General features: G+C 43.1%; 1 protein-coding gene across 5 annotated transcripts in view; it reads left to right on the top strand.

Moving 5' to 3' along the window:
• The window catches only part of SNX1 (sorting nexin 1), a 56,130-nt gene that overhangs the window by 16,240 nt on the left and 19,402 nt on the right, over window positions 1-20,488 (top strand). For 2 of the 5 annotated variants that reach the window (XM_064570314.1, XM_064570316.1), the window contains exons 3-11: window positions 954-1,081; window positions 1,620-1,686; window positions 6,186-6,229; window positions 7,935-8,076; window positions 8,767-8,845; window positions 9,299-9,374; window positions 11,270-11,383; window positions 11,579-11,672; window positions 12,723-12,928. In XM_064570314.1, the coding sequence (XP_064426384.1) occupies window positions 954-1,081; window positions 1,620-1,686; window positions 6,186-6,229; window positions 7,935-8,076; window positions 8,767-8,845; window positions 9,299-9,374; window positions 11,270-11,383; window positions 11,579-11,672; window positions 12,723-12,928 (950 nt within the window). Of the gene's footprint in view, window positions 1-953; window positions 1,082-1,619; window positions 1,687-6,185; window positions 6,230-7,934; window positions 8,077-8,766; window positions 8,846-9,298; window positions 9,375-11,269; window positions 11,384-11,578; window positions 11,673-12,722; window positions 12,929-15,605; window positions 15,750-16,313; window positions 16,395-16,877; window positions 16,950-17,537; window positions 17,969-20,488 lie in introns of those variants that run through there. The other 3 variants (XM_045899893.1, XM_064570313.1, XM_064570315.1) reach the window with 3 other exon arrangements.

Raw genomic sequence — 20,488 nt, 5'->3', positions numbered from 1 at the left:
TCTGCCTTCGGCTCAGGTCATGATCCCAGGGTCCTGGAATCGAGTCCTGCATCGGGCTCCTTGCTCAGTGGGGAGCCTGCTTCTCCCGTTCCCTCTGCTCCTCCCTGTGCTTGTGCTTTTCTCCCTCTCTCTGTGTCAAATAAATAAATAAAATCTTAAAAAAAAATCTTTGCAAGCTGATCTAAAACTATAATTGTAAACAGTTATTAAACCATGCTAAAACAACATTGCCATCCTCAGGCGTGGCTAATAGTGCCTTTTCCCAAGTGTTACTGTGTTTGTATGTTGGGTCTATTTTTTCTAGCTTACCAGTTTTCCTGACTTCCTTTGATGTCATTTTTTGCTATCAATATGCCTGCCTTTAGCTGAACTTATTCTTCTTTTCCAAATAATTGTAATAGGAATAGTTTATATAAGATTTTAAAGGAATAGTCCCAAGAGTAAAATAAATTGGTACACTGACTTTGTAGTCTTTTTGCTTAATACCTGGTTCTTGCCTAAATTTTAGGTAGGAGAGGATAGCCAAGTAGTTGTATTTGGAAATGGGAGAGATTGTTCCGTCAAGAAGGCTTCCCGGGGTGCCTGGATGGCTCAGTCGGATAAGCATCTGCCTTTAGCTCAGGTCATCATCCCGGAGTCCTGGGATCAAGCCCTGAGCAGGGAGCCCGCTTCTCCATCTGCCTGCTGCTCCCCCTGCTTGTGCTCTCTCTTGCTCTCTCTCTGTCAAATAATAAATAAAATCTTAAAAAAAAAAAAATGTATCCATGTAAAAATTTCTTTCTCTTACTCTGTTCACTTGGGTCAGATTTCTCAACACTTGCTCTCAGTTTGAAAACATGTTAAGTATTGAGAATGGTTGCTATTGTTTTTATCTCTTAAGCCTATAGAACTGAAACTTAGCCATCAAAGACCGATTATTGATCTTCATTATAGAATATCAACTTTTTTTTTAGATGCCACAGTGGAGCTCTCCCTGGACAGCACACAAAATAATCAGAAGAAGGTGCTGGCCAAAACGCTCATTTCTCTTCCTCCACAGGAAGCTATAAATTCTTCTAAGTCCCAGCCAAGCTATGAAGAGGTGAGAATTTGTGCCTTTCATCTTGTTTCTTTTGGATTTTTAGGACTTTGCTGCCAGTCTAAAGTTCAGTTGAGTATGAACCTTGAGAAAATATTTATGACTCTTGAAGAAGACCTTTATGGTTAATGAACAGCCAGAATCCAATACCTCTTTCTTGGGCAGAGCATCTGTCACCCAAAGGATAGCACAGAGGCTTTCAATGAACACTAATGATACTTAGTGTCTGCAGCTCCCATATTCAAGAGTATAGTCTTTCCTCATTCCCTCCTTACACCAACAGAGGCAAGTCTTGCAAAATCTAGTAATTATGCATTATGATCAAAATAAGGTTTTAAGCAAATAGATGTAACAAAGACCTTTGAGCAGGCTTAAAATTGTGAAAGTTGATTCGTTGGGATTGTTGGGAAGGGACAGAGCTGAACACTGATGTATAGAAGGATATAGCTTGACGTTGTTATATTGATACAAAGTAAGTGCAGGGTAAAATTAATAGCCTTTTTTGTGTATTAACTCTCATGGTTTTTCTTCTCTTTAAAAGCTAGAGGAAGAAGAACAGGAAGACCAGTTTGATTTGACAGTCGGTATAACTGATCCTGAAAAGATAGGTGAGTGTACTTGGGACTCCTTCTAATGTTAGGATATGGCCAAGGAAAGCATAGCTAGCTAATTTCTACACAGTTATCTTCAGAGCTGAATTAGCCAACATGAAGTGCTTCGTCATTATCTTTCCTGTAAGATTATACCCCTTGCTATGCTTCTAAGGCCAGAAATAGCAGTTACCTAGTACTTTATTAGGCTTTTCTTTGCTTTTGGGAAAAAAAAACCCAGAGACATTAAATACTATTAGAATCCTTTTTAAAAGATTTTATTTTATTTTTATTTATTATTATTATTATTTTATTTTTTTTTTTTTAGAGCAAACACGAGCTGGGAGGTGGAGGGCAGAGGGAAAAGGAGAGAGTATCTTAAGCAGACTCCACGCCCAGTGCAGAGCCCGACATGGGGCTCAATCTCACCACCCTGAGAGCATGACCTGAGCCGAAGTCAAGAGTCCGTCTCTTAACCAACTGAGCCACCCAGGGGCCCCAAAGATTTTATTTTGAAGTAATCTCTATACCCAATGTGGGGCTTGAACCTACAACTCTGAGATGAAGAGTTACATATTCCACTGACTGAACCAGCCAGGCGCCCCAGAATCCTTTTTTAAAAATCCAAACATTGCTTTCTCCCATAGAGTTGATAAGATCATTTTACTCTTTTTTTTGAAATCATAAATTCCATTTAAGCATCCTAAAACACATGTTCTAAAATTTGAGAGTACTGAATTTGTTTTTCCCCCAATAAGTTTGGAATTCTTGTTATGTATCATTTATCACTTGATAGCCTAAAGAAGTATGTAAGTCTGCATCTCTCTTTGATAGGTAAAGACTAAAGGACCCAGGTTGAATTTTGGTCATATTTGGGGGAAGTTAGATTTTCAGAAAGCACAATGCTTAACTTTGGCCAGAACTTGGATTTTCTGGATAGCCTTCCCATGTTCTAAGCTTGTAAAAGCTATTAGTGAGCAGAGAGTAACAGGCCTCGACTTTCCTTGTTCTATATATAGTCCCTGAAGAGGCTTTACAGAGCTTTTCCTCCTAAACAGGGATGGTGTTTATATGGTTAAGAAGAAAATGTAATTTCCAATCCTTTTTCTGTTCTGAACTAGGAAGAGGAATTTATAAAGTGTAACTAGACTTTGTGCCAAAATGGTTTATCATTGAACTGTTGAGGTTGACTTTTCCTAGACTGTTGCACTGGTAGGATGTTTATGAGCATCTTTTTTTTTTTTTTTTTAAATATTATTTGAGAGAGAGAGGCAGCATGAGAGAGAGCACAAGAAGGGGGGGGAGAGGCAAAGAGAGGAAGAAGCAGACTCCTCGCTGAGCAGGGAGCTGATGCGGGACTCGATCCCAGGAGCCCTGGGACCATGACCCGAGCTGAAGGCAGACACTTAACACACTGAGCCACCCAGGTGCCCTGTTTATGAGCATCTTACACAGTTTCTTCATCCAATAGTAGAGGAAACAGAGGACCAATAGGTAAAATGCAGCTTTCCTGTCGGGTCACAGTATGGCCCATGGTAGAGCCTGGACCAGTACTTTGAATTACATGTGCAGAATTATTTTTTGTCTCTCTAATATTTTAAATATTCTATAAGCACATTGATTTTTAAACTAGTTATTACCTACTTTAAATCCTTGGTAGAATAAGAAAAATTATAAGTAAATAATAGTAATTGTTTTAGTATTTAAAAATCATGATGCTTAAAAAAAAATTAAAGTCATAATGCTTAATAAACCAGGGGAGGGAGGGAATATATTAGTGTCCTAGGGCTTCTGTAGTAAAATACTACAAACAGGATGGGTTAAAACAACAGGAATATATTTGCTCAGAATTCTGAAGGCCAGAAGTCTGAAATCATGGTGTCAGCAAGGCCGTTCTCCCTCTGAAGGCACTAGGGAAGATTGTTCTTTGCCTCTCCCCTAGCTTCTGGGAGCCTCAGGCATTCCTTGGCCTATAGATGTATCATTCCAATCTGTGCCTTCATTGTCACATGGCATTCTCTCTGGGTGTCTTCACATTGTCTTCCCTCTATATGTGTCTATCTCTGTCCACATTTCTCTTTATAGGGATACCAGTCACATTGAATTAGGGGCCACTCCCTCCAACCTCATTTTCACTTTACTTCTATAAAGACCCTGTTTCCAAGTAAGGCCACATTCTGAGATACTGGTACGTTAGGACTTTCAACATATCTTTTTAGGGGGACAGAATTCAACCCATAACAGTAATTTAAATATCCCATGGATCAGATTTATTTAACTACAAATCACTGAGGTGATTAGCTTTCATTCCCTGGCACCATAGTCTAGATTCTTAGTCATGTTGATGCCAGGAAACCAGCTCCTTAAAGCATATTCATATTCAAGACCTGATCTTGGGGCACCTGGCTGGTTTAGTTGGTGGTGCCTGCAACTCTTAATCTCAGGGTCGTGAGTTTGAGCCCCACGTTGGGTATGGAGATTACTTAAAAAAAAACCAAAAAAACAAACAAAAAACCCCCTGATCTTTGTAACAACACCTTCTGTTTGTGTGGGCTGTTTATTCATCATGTGCTTCTCATTCCTACACACAATCTAAATAAGAATCCAGGGCACCTGGCTGACTCAGTTGGTAGAGCATACAACTCTTGATCTTGGGGTCATGAGTTAGAACCCCACATTGGGTATAGAGATTACTTAAAAATAAAACCTTAAAAACATTAATTAATTAATTGGGGTGCCTGGGTGGTACAGTTGGTTAAGTGGCCAACTCCTGGTTTCAGCTCAGGTGGTGATCTCAGGGTTGTGCGATCAAGCCCGGCTTCCATCGGCATGGAGTCTGCTTCATTCTCTCTCCCTCTGCCCCTCCCACTCAGGCGCACGTGTTCTCTCTCTCTCTAAAATAAGTAAAGAAATCTTTTTTAAAAATTAATTAGAATCTAATTAATTAATTAGAATCCCACTTCTACCAGGATGTGCTTTTTAGAGCTTTGGTAATGTGTATATGCCATCTTCAACTTTCTGAAATTATTTAGGAAATTAACATAGATCTAATACTGCTATATTACTAGCCCATTTCCATATTTTATGAACTCTGTATGTACATGCAGGTATGTTTTTTCTCACTGCCTCAGTAAAAGCAGCTGATACGCTGGCAAACTGTCTGAAGATCGTGCTATGCTCTTACGTTTTATGTATGTTTGCACTTAGGCTTCCCTTAATTGTAGGCACTAAATTATGGGATTGACCTTTTGGAAATTTGACTATGACCTGTGAATGAAATTTTGAATACTTCTTCTATAAAGTAAATTTAGATTTTTTTTTTTTCCTTTTACAGTGGTAAACATTCTTAGTAGTGTTAGGCAATGTAGCATAAGTGGTTTAGAAGAGAACTAACAGTGGTAATTGATATACAGTAATTTCTAAGTTTAGCTTATGATTTCTGTTTCATATACACCCTTTTGGTAGGATCAGAGAGGTAGAGAAGACAAGCCCTTTATTATAATCTCCAACTTGTCTGTGTACTTTATAAAAGCAGGCATTCCTAGCCATGTCATTGAAACCAAGTTGCAGTATGGGACCCTGCTGGTCTTGTACTCTACCTTCTTCCCCTGGGCCCTCTTCCAGGACCAGTTCAGAAACTTAAGCAGCTAGTAATTATTGACCTAGGTTTTCCTGTTTGGTGTGGTTCTGGAAGGAATCGAGGGGTTGGGAAGAAGGGGACAAAACCAACCCAAAACACCAGATTCTAGCACTGGAGCTTTGTCTGAGTCCATTGTATGTCTTTTCCCTGCTCAGGGAGTCAATGGTGCCTTTATGTCCCTAAGTGGTCTAGGTCAGGACACTACCGCAGAGAAAAACAATTGCTTGAATCCCAAATTATTTAATAGTCAAAGGCTTTTTCAGAAAAATAATTTCTCCAGGAAAGAGATTTGTGTGACATCAGGCAGCCAGAGCGTCTTCCTGCCAGGCCCTTTGCTCTGGGTGAACATGCTAGATGAGAGAGGTCAGTGTCCCCCAGCACCAATGGAGGGGTCCGTGACAGTATTTCTGAAAGAGCAAACCGAGCCCAGAGCTAGCTTAGGGTAGAACTGCTTGTTTCCTTTTACATCAGTTGCTTCCTTCTCCTCCTCCTGCTTTATACAGCAAGAGAATTGTTTGGTTTTAGACAGATGTGTATAACCAGCCCAAATATTGGCATGGTAACAACCGATGGATTGTCAGTATCCAGTGCTGCTTTGTGGAGGGTATAAATGGAGCCTGGCCTTGGAAAAGGGGGCTGACTCTCTTGTCTGTCTCAACCTGGGGCCCTGCCAGCATCTGTGGGGACATGATATGTGACACAGAGACCCTAAGGCAAAGTAGGAGATTGTAGGACAGTATATAAAGCTTGGAGATGAAACAAATATCCCTTCTTATCCAGGGTTCCTGTGGCTTACGATTCCTGGTTAAATGTGAGCAAGATCAGCATTGCTTTGGTTTGCAGAATAATCCTCTTGTGCTTTCTTGTTCTCCCACAGGGGATGGTATGAATGCCTATGTAGCCTACAAAGTTACAACACAGGTGAGTCCAAGTGACCTTACTGGTGACCAGCTTAATAGACTTGGGTGTTTATACCAAGAAGGTCATCATTCAGATTATTTCTGGGTATTTCTTTAGTTTCTTTGCCAACATCCTCCTTCAAGTTTACTCAAGATGGAGCAAGCCTGCATTCCTTTGGTAATCTCATCTGAGCCTTTCCACTTTTCTTCCAGAGAGCTAACACTTCAGTGTGAAACTTTGTAAGTTTTATTAAAGACATGTGGTATATCTGCTGTATTCCCATCCCTCTTAGGACCTTTGTGGCTTAGAACTAGTTTGGTGGATTGTCCCAAACTATATCACCTGTTTAAAAATCCTCAGTTCTTACGAGGTTTCCTGTGTGGAGCTTCTTTTAATACTTTCCCTACCCTTTTACCCCTCAGGTCTGGTCTTCCTTTTTTATATAACATTAATGCATACAAAACTTACACAATGTTGTATGCAGGTTATGAAGCATAAAAAATGAAGGCCCGAACCTGCCACCAGTCTTAAGATGAGTACCATTGAATCCACCTGCGTGTTTCTCCCTGTCATATCCCCTGCCTCACACCTTCAGGGCAACCACTCTCCTGAGTCTCTCATTTCCTTTATACAGAGTCTTCACATATGTATCTCTAAACAATATACTGTTTTGCTTTGTTCTTAAGTTTCATAAAAACAGCCTCATGCTGAAAATAGTGCTTTCTTTACTAGCATTGTTTCTCAGACCCATCCATGTTGTGTGTAGCTGTAGTTAGTCCGTTGTGTGATTATAGCATAATATATTTATCCATTTTCCTATTGTGAATATTCGGCATGTTTCCAGTTTTTGTAATTATAAACCATGACCTTTCTTGCACATGTCTCCTAGTAAACACATAGAAGAGTTTCTCTAGGGTGTATAACCAGTAGTTCCCCTGGGTTATAGATAGAGCGAATGTTGAGGAAAGGGAATACAAACTTCCGTTTTTGTTTTTGGAATACAAACTTTTTTAAAAGTCTTTGTAACAGTTTATACTCCCATTGGCAACTGTAAAAGTTTTCCTTGATATACTTCTTCGCCAACAATTGGCAAGAACAGCCTCCTTAAATTTTGCCTACCTGGTGAGTATTAAATGAACTGTCATTATGATGTAGGCCTAGTCTTTTTTACTAGAAGTCTCCTTTATATTGTCTCACTACTACTAGGTGGCCTGCCACCTGTGGGATCTAGATTCAGTGACACTTAAGAGGTTAAAATGTCTACAGTGTGGACATTTCACCTGATCCTCCCCCTTTAGTCTGTCTTTAGTTTTGCTGCTTTAATTCCAGCAGTGAATACCCTTAATAAAGCAGTGCAAGATGAATGGGTTATAGGTGACCACAGATTTCCACTTTAGACTTCAACATCTGTTTCCTTTTAGAGAAAGCGTTCTTAACCTGGAAGTGGAACTGGATTTGAATTTAATTAGTTGCCTTTATAGTCCTGTACATTTTATGTTATGCATTTAAAATCATTATTCTGAGAAGGGCTCTGTAGACTCCCAGACAGCCAGAGGGGACTGAAGTTCAAAAAGTTTAAGAATCTCAGCCTTGGAGAAAGTTATTTGCCAGGTGGCTGAAGGACAGGGATCTGGGAAGTAGATTCCGTTCACATCAGCCAGATGACTTTAAAGATACTCATCTTCTATTTGAAATGAAATTGCCTTGTGTTTTTTCTGTCCCCAAGACGAGCTTACCAATGTTCAGGAGTAAACAGTTTGCAGTGAAAAGAAGATTTAGTGATTTTCTGGGTCTTTATGAGAAGCTTTCAGAGAAACATTCTCAGAATGGCTTTATTGTCCCTCCTCCACCTGAGAAAAGCCTAATAGGTAAGTTGTGTGGTCTCTATTCTACTTGGATTTTTTTCCTTTGCATTCTTTCTGCAATATACTTTCTAATTAGTATATGAGACTATTGTTAACAGTGTGGAATCTTATGGTTAGGGAAGAGATATTTCCAACGTTTTCCTATAAATTAGAGAGAAATAGCATGTTTTGACATGTACTCCTTCTTCAGGTGCAGTAGGAAGCTCTGCTTTAAAACTGTAAAGAAATTACAGTTTCTTTACCTTGTGTGTGTGTGTGTGTGTGTGTGTGTGTGTTATGTTCATGTTTGTATTGGTATCAGGAGTCTTAAATGATTCCTATTTCCTCCAGGCTGAAATGTAATAAGTTGGTGGGGGATTAGGGTGGGGGGCTGAGGAACCTTCTCATTGCCTAATTAGTTGATGTTTATTAATCTATACTCAGAGTCCTATGGCCCCCTTTTAGAAAATGTATAATGTTCTGCAACTCCCAGAGTTTAGAACCTTCAGCACTTTGAGACTAGTTCAAAATATGACTGTCATGTAAAGAACCTTTTGTTCATGTCTCCTCATGACATAGAAGTGTAGAAGTGGCCTTTGGTTGTTTTTTGTAATGCTGTTCTCCTTGCCTTTCTTCTTGTGGTTTTTTTTGTTTTTGTTTTTTTAATTCATGATGATTTAGTTAGTTAGTTTTACTATTCAAACTCCATTCCAGGAATGACAAAAGTAAAAGTTGGGAAGGAAGATTCTTCTTCTGCAGAATTTCTTGAAAAACGGAGGGCCGCTCTAGAAAGGTAAGGGCCATTGAATGACCTAAGAACAGGTGAGAAACTGAAACTGAGACATAATCATGAAACATTCACTGAACTTAGTAGAGATGAGACTTGACTGAATTAAAGATTCACACCTCTATAAGCTCTTTAACCTTTCCTAAGTCTCTGACCTTCCCACCTTAGGAACAGACCATCTTTTCTTTCCTCATCCTGAGTGAACAGACAAGGATATTCCTTTGGACAGTCAAATATGAATGGCTTCGAGGTCTCTTTCAGAGCAGTTATTTTTCTTCCCTTTTTAGAAAAGTGAAGAACATGAATTTGAATGTGCTTTTAAGTAGAGTCACACTTAAGTGCCTTATCTGAGGACATCTTAAAAGTAATGGAAGACATTGTACCCTTGCCTACACTGTATGACAGCCAAAACCTTGTGAGGCCAGGTTGACTAGCCAGATAACTGCTTATACCTTGTAGGTACCTTCAGAGGATTGTGAATCATCCTACCATGTTACAGGACCCTGATGTCAGGGAGTTCTTGGAAAGAGAAGAGGTTAGTATTATACAAACTGAATTTCATAATTTCTCTCTGCCTCTAGTGAAATGAAACTAGTTCATTCAACAAACATTTGAGCGCTTTACATGCATTTAGCTTAGTACGAGACTGTATCCTAATTTGTAAGCCCTCAAGAATGACAGGTATTTTTCAGCCTTTGAAATAAAAGAATTTCTGCCTGTAGTCGAAAGCAACTGGTTTTAGAGGTCAAACTGCAGCCTAGTTTTGTCTTACTGGAACAACACAACGATCTGTTTGGCAAGTCCTTTTCATGTCTTTCATAAGTTACTACTTGGCTCAAATTGAATGCTTATTTTATGCCAGGAGCTGAGGGGCGTTGGTTCAAAACCAGTTACCACAGACCACTGAACTGCCACGAGCAAAAGTGTTGATTCAAGTAGACAGTCTTTTTTTACAGGCTATGCATAGGCTATTCATGATTGTGAAAAATTGGAGATGGCCCAATTACTAACAATTGAAGAAGTAAGTGAAATATACCAATACGACAAGTACTTTATTCTTATCATGAACAGAAAGTATACAGAAGTATTTACATATATTCATTGGAAATATACATTAAAAGAATTACATGGGGTGCCTGGCTGGCTTAGTTGGTAGAGCATGTGACTCTTGATCTCAGGATCATGAATTTGAGCCCCACGTTGGGTGTAGAGCTTACTTTAAAAAAAAAGAAAATTTATAAAAAGTGAAACTTGAAACTGCATGTATATAGAACTATGGGAACATGTTAGTCATTAAGAATCAAAAGAAACACTGGAATAAAACAGTGTTGTATTTCATACCAAAAAAACTAGAAGGAAGTAAGTGACAGGGTAGGACTATCATTTTGTATTTGGTTTTTCATTTTGTTTTTACTTTAAAATTATTATTTACATATAGTATGCATTACTCTCAGGAAGAAAATGGTACTAAGTATATATGGGGTTTTTCCCCCCCAAAATGAAATTTTTTAATTACAGTTTCTTTACCTTATGCAGAAATCTTTTCATTCCTCTGGGAATCCTATATCCATTTTTCTTTTTTAGTCCCTCATCCCCACTTCATACCCCTAAAACAGGGTTTGTCTACAACAGCACTTTTGACAATTTGGGCTGGATCATTCTTTGTTCTAGAGAGCTGCCCTGTGCATTGTAGGTTTAGCAGCATCCCTGGCTTCTATCCACTAGATGCCAGTAGCACCCCTCCCCAGTTTGAACAACCAAAATTATCTCCAGCCATGGCCAGATGTCCCCTAGGGGGCAAAATGGCCCCAAGTTGAAAACTACTGCCCTAACAGTCCTGAGCACCAAAATCTAATTTTTCAGCATGGTATACTATAATTACTGTAGATTCTTTACCATCCCTTCCATACCTTAGGAAAGTAGTGGTAAGACTGAACCAACCAAAAGTAACCTCAGTGTGAACAAATAATGCTCCTGTCCTTAGACCTTTGTTCACTGAGGAAAATCCATATGGAATCACAGCACAGCTTCAAAGCTTCTCAAGACCTTACATCCAGCTGTGTGCAGAGTATGCTAATCCAAAGGATCTTTTAACAAAAGCATGTTTGATATTTAGGAGTTCATGCTGGGATGGCAGACAGTCTCAACACGAGGTCACCTGGCCACATAACAATCCTATTCTCATTTCTTTCTGCACACTATATCAAAAGCTGAAAATTTTGCTAATTCTGTTTAACGTAGTACTTTGATTTTTTTTCCTTTCTCTACATGCTAGTTACAGATGTGTCTAACTGCCTTTGAAAACAACAATCTACAGTTCAAATGATTTTTTTGGCAAGTTTTGGGCATACTATCTGATGGATACTAATTCTTCTGAACCTAAAATAGGGGCAGCAGATAACATGCCATCCCGCCTTCTTGGTCTTGTAGCTGCCGCGCGCCGTGGGTACCCAGACATTGAGTGGCGCTGGTCTCCTCAAGATGTTCAACAAAGCCACAGATGCCGTCAGTAAAATGACCATCAAGATGAATGAATCAGACATTGTGAGTAGCCCTGTGCCTCTCAGCTTCCCCTGCTCCCTCAGTCTTATGGGTCAGAAGCCCTGAGGAGTCCTGAATTTCTCAGAGACTTTCCTTTTAAGATAACTCAGTCCCTTTGTTAAAAAACTGCTAAGGAAATGCTGTGCTGGACACCTATATGAGTCCCCTCCATTAAAGATCTGGGCTTGTGTGTTTCAGTGGTTTGAGGAGAAGCTCCAGGAGGTAGAGTGTGAAGAGCAGCGCTTACGGAAACTGCATGCTGTTGTAGAAACTCTCGTCAACCATAGGAAAGGTAACAACCTCGGAAATGCACTTGGAGCTGGGGGAAATCAATGTCTCCAGTGAGCTGGAGATGGGAGGGCATCCTGTTCCCAAGCCTATCAGCCATTCAAATTGGAATTCTCAGCCCACCTCGTCCTTGATGTTCTCATCAAAAAGGCATGCCCTGCACCTCCTGCCTCAGCCACTGTGAACATTGTACTCTACCTGGGAAGGGTGCAGGGAAACCATACCACGTACAGCCTCACCTAGAACTTGGACTTAAGTTGGTATAATTTGAATTGGTGGCTTATATCCAAAGTGATGTCACATACTTCAGCTACATGATCAAATGGGCAGTATGTAAATTCATGGAAACCATGTGTGTCTCCTAACCTTTGCCTAAGCACTACTGAAATTTGCCAAGTTTGAATGCTTTCCTTCTCTGCCTTAAACATGGTATAATCAGAAATCGAAACAGGCAGAAAACCGTTAGAATTGAAGGCAGTGTAAGGGTTGGCAAAATAGGGTCTAGCCCGTGGGCCTCATCTGGTCCTCAGTCTATTGCTACGAGCTAGGAATGGTTTTTACATTTTTAAAGTGAAGAGTGAAAAAAGAGATAAAGTGAGACCATATGTGGTCCATAAAGGTTCAGTCATCTGGCCCTTCACAGAAAACGTTTGTCCTGCTCTAGAACATATAAGACTATGCATTGTGCACATACATTCACTCTCTCTCATGCGAACAGACTACTAACAGTGAGCTTTAACATAAAAATTAGAATCATTCCTTTGGCCTATTTGTATTAACTGGCCCATAGTTCTCCAGGAATATTGGAGCTGCTTCTTCCAGGTAGGCCTCAACCTAGTGAAACTTAGGCCAGCAGGTGCCTCTTCCTGCTCATGTGACCGCACTGCACTCCCCTCACTCTCTTAAGTACAGATGGCCGTGGTATAAGGGGCTGGGTTGCAGAGCCCCCGTTGTTAGATATGCAGAGGGCAGCTTTGCTAAGGCATGCCATGCAGTACCAGCTGACTTGTCCCTTTTCCTTGTGAGATCAGAGGCCTCTGCTGTCTTCTTCCAGAGCTAGCGCTGAACACAGCCCAGTTTGCAAAGAGTCTAGCCATGCTTGGGAGCTCTGAGGACAACACAGCATTGTCACGGGCACTCTCCCAGCTGGCTGAGGTGGAAGAAAAAATTGAGCAACTCCACCAGGAACAGGCCAACAATGACTTCTTCCTCCTTGCTGAGCTCCTGAGTGACTACATTCGTCTCCTGGCCATAGTCCGAGTAAGCTTCTGTTTCCTTTCCTCATTCTCCCCCTTCCCCTTGATTTAATTTGTCTTTCTTTTGCTTTTCCCCTTCCCAAGAAACTTCCATCCATTATAGCTGAAAATAGGTGTAGCTTTTTTCTACTAGAGAGAAGGTATCTTGTGAACCAAAAAATCCATTTAACTGTTAGCTAGTTATCACGGAGTCATTTTGAGGCCTACAGCCAGTTTTTAAAATGCATTTAGAGAAAAGACTACTCTTGAATTTCCAAGTAGGCCCCTCCTTATTGTTGAAGCTGGACAGTGCTCCTTTCTTCAAACGAGGCGAATTACAGACCTGCTGTCTTGGCCCCCTGGAGCAGTGACTTCCTCAGTCCTTTGGTCTTTGCCTCCTTAACAGTAAGCGGCGGCTGTGCCCTGGTAAGAGCTCTTGCTGGCTTCCACTTGTCCCTCTAATGTGGGCAGTCAGGTAACTACATGGAACCGGCTTGGCGTTGCATGGAGGAGTGTGGCCAGGGGGCTGAGAGAGCTTGTCACCAGAGTCCTTTGCTGTGCTGACCACACTGGTAACAACACTGTGGCCTGCCTCTCAGGTCAGGCACCTCACCTGTTCTCCTGGTAACCAGGGCAGTCTGGTTTCCTGTGACCTTTTAGAGCGGCCAAGGAGACTTCACTGGACAGTGGTATTAGCTCTTGAACGGCCTCCCTGTGATAGAGGAAAGAGCCAAGAGGGATCCTGGCACCTGCCTTATAAGGCCTCAGTCTGCCACTGAACCAGCTTGGGACCAGGATGAGCCTCCTGAGTTGGAGCAGAGCCAACCTCACTCCCCATCTCCAGCATCTCCCCCACCGGGGAGCTCCTGTGTTGTCGAGACCCGAGCTGCTCCCAGGGCTCTCATTTCCTCTATGGTAGAGTTGCTCAGTATAGCCTCTGAGGTTGCTCATTGTCCTCTCCCTCAGCTGTTTGGTTTGCTGCTAACTACAGACAGATAAGAGGCTGGAAAAATAACCTGCTTTGGAATTCGTAGAACTGGTCAGACTACAAAGACCGGAGCGCCACATCAGGGAAGGGCCCTCTCTGGGGAAGTTTTCAGAGGGGGGCATTGTTTGGAGTCTCAGGAGAGCGCAACTCTTGGATGTGACCCCCCTCCCAGGCTGGGTGAGCCCCTGTGGACAGCGGTGAGAGTGCTCCAGCCTAGAGCTCCGTGCAAGGGCTGGGGCAGCATGCCTGTGCGCAGAACTACGAGCTGGGCTTCTCTCAGAGACCCTTCACCTGCCCTCATAATCATGAGCTGGCGGAAGGATTTGAGGAGATGAGCAAATACTTCTTTTCTGCTATTCCCTGAATCTGGAGCTGCACCGCTCTTAACCCAGAGGGTTAGGCTTGAGTCTTAACGTGGATACGAAGTTACCCTTTACCTGTCCTTTGACATTGAGTTGCTAGGAAATTGCAAGTGAGTACAAGTGACAGTCAGTGCTGGGAAAGGTGAATGTGGTGGCATTTCAATCCCTAAGGTTTAAACTTTAGCAAAGGCCTGCACTAAGGAGACCTAGAAAACATCCAGGGAACTTGCGCAGCAAAGGAGAGCAAATGGAACAGGGCTGGGAGGCTGGCCCGAGGTACAGATCTCTCATCCAGGCCACCTCTTGAAGCCTACTGAGCCAGTGGGGGTGGTGGATGGTGTGGCTAGGCCAACAACTCTCCTCTGGAAATGTGATCAAGGGACTAGAATTAGGGCAAACCAGCAAGTGGACCTTGGGGAGCTTCTTTTTTTTTTTTTTTTTTTTAAGATTTTATTTATTTATATGACAGAGAGAGACACAGTGAGAGAGGGAACACAAGCAGGGGGAGCGAGAGAGGGAGAAGCAGGCTTCCCGCCCCCCGAGGGGCTCGATCCCAGGACCCTGGGATCATGACCCGAGCTGAAGGCAGATGCTTAATGACTGAGCCACCCAGGCGCCCCCTTGGGGAGCTTCTTGTGAGCCTTACTAGCCTTCCACAGTTGAATGTATAGATGAGATGGAAGCCGTGTGTCCCATGGTAGCTTCACGTATTTATTTAGAGATCTGTTAAGCTAACCCTGTATACTATTTGATGTTAATTTAAAGGTTGCTTCTTTAGATTGGCCTGCCCTGGTATAATCTTCCAGGCTAAGCTAGGTCTCCAGTTCTCTTATTTTGTTATAGGTCCCCTGTTTGTTTTCTCTGTACTCTGCATACCTATAATTATTTATTGGTAATTTTTATTATAATGTCAGCCTTTTCTATTAGATTATAAGCTCCAGTAAAAGCAGAACCACATGTTTCATTCCCCACTGTCTTCTTAGTTCCTGGCACATGGCAGGAGCTCAGGAAAAGTGTGGAGACCCATGGACTAACCTGAGGGAGGCAGTTCGGAAGCCATAGTCCTGGGCATTGGCATCAGGCCACCTACCATGCTCCCAGCCATCCAGCCTTGGGAATAGCATGAAGCAGCATGGCACTGGCCTCCGGGAGGCTTGGAGAGGAGTCTTACCCGAGCTTGTGCATTTTGATGTTAAGCTTCCAGCTGGGCACTAACATGTGGCTGCAGAATCTGCCCTTTTCTAGCACAGCTGCTGGGAGAGAGTCCCCCTCCCCCCACCCTGCCCCTGGCAGAGCCAGTGGAGCTCCTGAAGGGCTGGTTGTGCTCTTCCCCAACCCCCCACCCCCCACAGGCTGCCTTCGACCAGCGCATGAAGACCTGGCAGCGCTGGCAGGATGCTCAAGCTACGCTGCAGAAGAAGCGGGAGGCTGAGGCTCGGCTGCTTTGGGCCAACAAGCCTGACAAACTGCAGCAGGCCAAGGACGAGATCTTAGAGGTAGGGCCTCCCATGGCAGACCAGTGGGGGTATTCGGCTGGCTCCTGAATGAGCCCAGGTCCCATCCCCCCCCGCCCCCAGATGCTTGAAACCCCACAGCAGGCAAGAGAGCTATTTTGAGTCTAAAGGACGCTGGCTGCTGGGGAAGCCTCTGAGGAATCCAGGCTTGCTCTTTTCCCATTCCCCCCAGACTTGTCAAATCAGAATCTCTGCAGGAAGAGTCCTGGGTGGGTCTTCAAAAAACTCCAAGGTGATTCAGATATGCCCCCCTGGTGAGAACTAAATTCAGTTCTCTGGAACGCCCAGCTCTGCTGGTGGGTGCCTAAACCAGAGGCTATGGAGTGCCAGAACTTTCTTAGAGATCAGGCCTGGCCTGGGGTACATAGTACCTCTTTTCCAGCCAGATGGCCTTACACACTCAATCCCATATGGTTTCTAGTCTTACCCAGAGAGACAGACATAATGACCAATTCAGGTCTCATATGTAGAATTGCTGTTCAGAGGTAAAGACTCTGTAATGGTGTCATGATATTAAGTGATCCTTTCTTTCCCCTTCCTTCCCAGTGGGAGTCTCGGGTGACTCAGTATGAAAGGGACTTTGAAAGGATTTCAACTGTGGTCCGAAAAGAAGTGATACGGTTTGAGGTGAGATAGAACATCCTACTCCTCACAAGTGTACAGTGCCTGGTTTAGTGGTAGTGTTGGTTTTGTTCCTGTCTATTGAGTAGGGAGACAGATGGAAGTGCTGGTGACTTGGTGGTAGTTGTGAACAGGCGTGTCGTGTGTGTGTGTGTGTGTATGTGTGTTCACATTTGTGTTCTGAGGCAAAGCAGGTGTCCTATGTTGCTGGACCAGGCAGTTAGACACAAAACAAGGCTTGCGGCTGTCCTATGTCCTCTGGTCCCCTTTCCTTTCTCCTCTCTTCCTTCATCCCCCAACTCCTGCCCACCATGAAGAAGGCTTTGCAAGGCCTTGGCAGAAGCTGTTTGACTGGAAATTTTAGCTATTCCAGCTGCTGGCTATAGTTTCTGGGGTTGTGTTTGGCCTTGATCAGTAATAAACACCACCCCATCAAGAGGGGTAGGAGCAACTGTCTGGATGATCACTCTAGAATCCTGTCTCCTATAGAAAGAGAAATCCAAGGACTTCAAAAACCATGTGATCAAGTACCTTGAGACACTCCTATATTCACAGCAGCAGGTATGTAAGTTATTCATCCTCCTCTGTGCCCGCTCCAGAGGCCAGCTGCCTACTTTGGGCTTTGGTAACAGGATGGGATGGGCTGGCCCTGTTGCTCTAACATGGAGCATCTAATAGGGTCTTTGGCTAAGCAGGATTGCCCAAATCCTACAAGAAGTTAGTTTTTAAGGGCAAACCCCAAATCTCCCTACAACCCCGTGGTACCACCTAACCCTCTTAAGGCTGAGACCCCAGTCAGTGTGATGAACAGTGGGGCCCCACTATGAGGAGCTAACTGAGCTGGGCAAAGCTGTGGCCCCCACAGGGGTACTTCCTCCAGGGCAGAAGCAGGACTGTCTTTAGCAATTTCCCTTGCACTTGATGCTTCCTCTCAGTCTAGAGACCGGTAAGGGCAGGGTGGCTTGCTAGCCAGTCTGTCCCAAGGTCTACTCAGCCTAGCCATTTCCTCAGCTTGGCCTCAGCTCCAGCCTCCCTTTAGGTGGCTAAGGCGTCTGGGGGACTGTGCTAAGGCACAGTGCTTGCTCCCCTCCTAGGCTCAGGCTCTGCCACTCGGTGGGGCACTTGCTTACTGTCCCCACTTCTTTGCAGCTGGCAAAGTACTGGGAAGCCTTCCTTCCTGAGGCAAAGGCCATCTCCTAATGGACCAAGGATACCAGAACCCACCTGCCTGACGCTGCCTTTTTATACACTGTCCTCCACCTCTGCTGGACTCCAGTGATGCATCCTGCCTAGCCTGGACTTTACCCCTTCCTCCCCGCCCCCACGACCAACCCGTCCCCATTCTAACCATTACTTCATTTAGCTTCCATATATATTTTCTTACCTGAGAGAATAGTTTCTTGCTTTAAGCAAAAGACCTACACTAGGTGGTGGAGTTAGGGAATAGGGGTGGAGTATTGATATAAATATATAAATACAAATGTATATTTTTCAGGATGTGGTTAGGAACTGGGAATAACGTTTTCTGTTACTCCTGATGGTGCCATGAAAAGATTATGTAATAAAATATTTTAAAATCAGGTCATATGACTCAGAATGGTGGTGCTTTTTGCTTTAGGCCGGGGAGCAGTTGGGAAGCAGGTCCGGAATACTCTGAACCAAGAAGTTGCCCAGGTGTAGAGTAAGTTTCTCTCCACAGGAGTTTACAAGCTTTTGCTGCTGCGTCCCTATGGAACTAGGATTTCTTTTTTTTTCCTGTCTACCTCAGCTACCTGCTCTGAGGGTCTCTTAATCTGTTTAATTCTTATTCCTGCTTTTTTAGGGAAGGAGTTGTAATGACATCTCTTATAGTAAGAGAGGCAAAATGGATTCTCCTGCAAAGGAGGCAGACTCTCTTTTATTCCTACTATTTCCCTTAGCTGCCCAGGGCTCTCTGAGTCTTGCCCTCTCATAGCAGTCTTGTATTCTGAACTTCTTTTTTGCCACATCCTCAGTAGACTTGATTCATGTGAAAAGTGTAAAGGGGTGATAAGCACTTAATGCTGTCTCCACTGACGACAGAGCCAGACACTCTGCCTCCAGATAAGGTCATCCAAGAGTTCCTAAATTTTTTGAGGTTCCAAGAAGCTTTACTGTCTGTGCCCAGGAGGTAGCATGCCAACAAGAGGCCAAGTGTTGTCCACACAGGCCAAGGGCATTCAAAGGGGTCTCTGTCCCGGCCTGGCCAAGGAGGCTCGAGTCTCCGATGCGCTGTTACTGGGCTTCCCTTCAGCTGTGTCCACAGCTGCTTGTGGACTTGGAGCTGCTCTGCAGGGTCGGGTTGGCAGACTGCCTGCCGTGGAACCTCGCCACTCCCAGGCCCCCTGCCCCAGCCTTAGCCCCCAGAGATGCCCCTTTCTGAGGGTATTCCACACCTGCTCTGCTAGTTCTCTTTGGTGGGTGGTCAAGGTTTGGGGAGGGGCAGCCTGAGGCAAGAGAATGCAGTCAAGGACACTGTTTTCTGGTACACCAGGCTGGTGGGGGCAGGGATGGGGGGGTGCTGGGAGTGCCGTGCTGGCAAGTATCTTTTTCAACAGGTTGATTTTTTGGGAAAAAGTCACTCAATCTCTTCCTATCTCCCAGTAGCCTCATTACCACCCTTGATTCTATCCTTCCAGTCTTTCTTATGTGTTTGCTTTTGCCTAGTTGTAATAATATACACAAAATATTTTGTATCCTGCTTTTATCACTCAGCACTGTATATTTTATAAGCATTTCTTCTATATTGATACATATCTTCACAAGCTTTATTTCTAAGGCTATGTAATTGTGAGGCTTCCACAGAGTGATTGTACCATAATTCTGACTCATCCCTTGTTGTTGGATTCTTGGGTGTTTGGTAAATTTTAAATTTTAATAGAATTTCAGTCTTACAGAAAAGTTCCAGGGTATCACAAAGAACTCCCATATATCCTTTACCCAAATTTACCGAGTCTTTACATTTTACCTATTTGCTTTGACTTTTATTATCTATATTTATGTATTGTATTTTCTGAAGCATTTGAGAGTAAGTTGCAGACATTGTGCCCCTTTACCCCAAAATGTTTAGTATTTCCTTAAGAACAAGGATGCTGTCTCATAACTTAAAACCGTAAGTATGGTTATCCAAATCAAGAAGTTGGACACTGAGGGCGCCTGGGTGGCTCAGTTGGTTGAGCGACTGCCTTCGGCTCAGGTCATGATCCTGGAGTCCCTGGATCGAGTCCCGCATCGGGCTCCCTGCTCGGCAGAGAGTCTGCTTTGCCCTCTGGTCCTATCCCCTCTCATGTGTTCTCTCTCATTCTCTCTCTCTCAAATAAATAAATAAAAATCTTTAAAAAAAAGAAAAAGAAAAAAAGAACTTGGACACTGAAATAATGTTATATAGCCCATGGTCCGTATTTAAATTTTGTCAGTTGTCCCAGTAATGTCCTTTATAGCCATTCCCTTTTTCCTGGTGCAAGATCATGTGTTACATTTAGTTGTAACACATGATTACACGTGTCTCTCTCTGTCCAGAAGAACTTCACAGCCTTTGGTTCATTGCTTTTCATTATCTTGGCATTTTAAGAATACAGGGCCTCATGGTTCCATATGACTAGATTAGGGTTTTGCAATTAGGCAGGAACATCACAGAAGTGATGTATCCTCAGTGAATTTTAAGTTGGCATATGATGTCAGTTGGTCCTGTTAAGCTGAAGTTAACTCTGATCACTTGGTTACTCTTTTCCCTTTTGTAATTAACAAGGAATTTGTGAGGAGATACTTTGAGATCTGTAAATATTTTGTTTCTCGTCCATTATGCTTTTCTAACTCTGTAATCTGCACTTACTGGTTGGCACTCTACTAAAGAAAAGCATCCTTTCTCCCTATTTAATAATCTACATGTTTATCAGGGTGAATGAATGGTTTCCTGTTTACTCAGTTGCAAGCCATTGCTTTGGTTTACTTTGATTCTCAAATCATCCCAGATTTCTGGGAGGGTCCTGTGTCTTTTTAACCTGTCCCCTTCATTTTTGAACACTTTTGTTGCTTTCTGGCATAATAAAGTATTTCAGGCTTCTCTTGTATCTTCCTTGCCC

Source organism: Mirounga angustirostris, unplaced genomic scaffold (assembly GCF_029215605.1).
Source record: "Mirounga angustirostris isolate CCGP_5_RB_7025 unplaced genomic scaffold, mMirAng1.0.hap1 SCAF_9, whole genome shotgun sequence".
Classification (NCBI taxonomy): domain Eukaryota; kingdom Metazoa; phylum Chordata; class Mammalia; order Carnivora; family Phocidae; genus Mirounga; species Mirounga angustirostris.
Note: the sequence above shows the minus strand (reverse complement) of the source record. Positions and strands in the feature narration are given on the sequence as shown.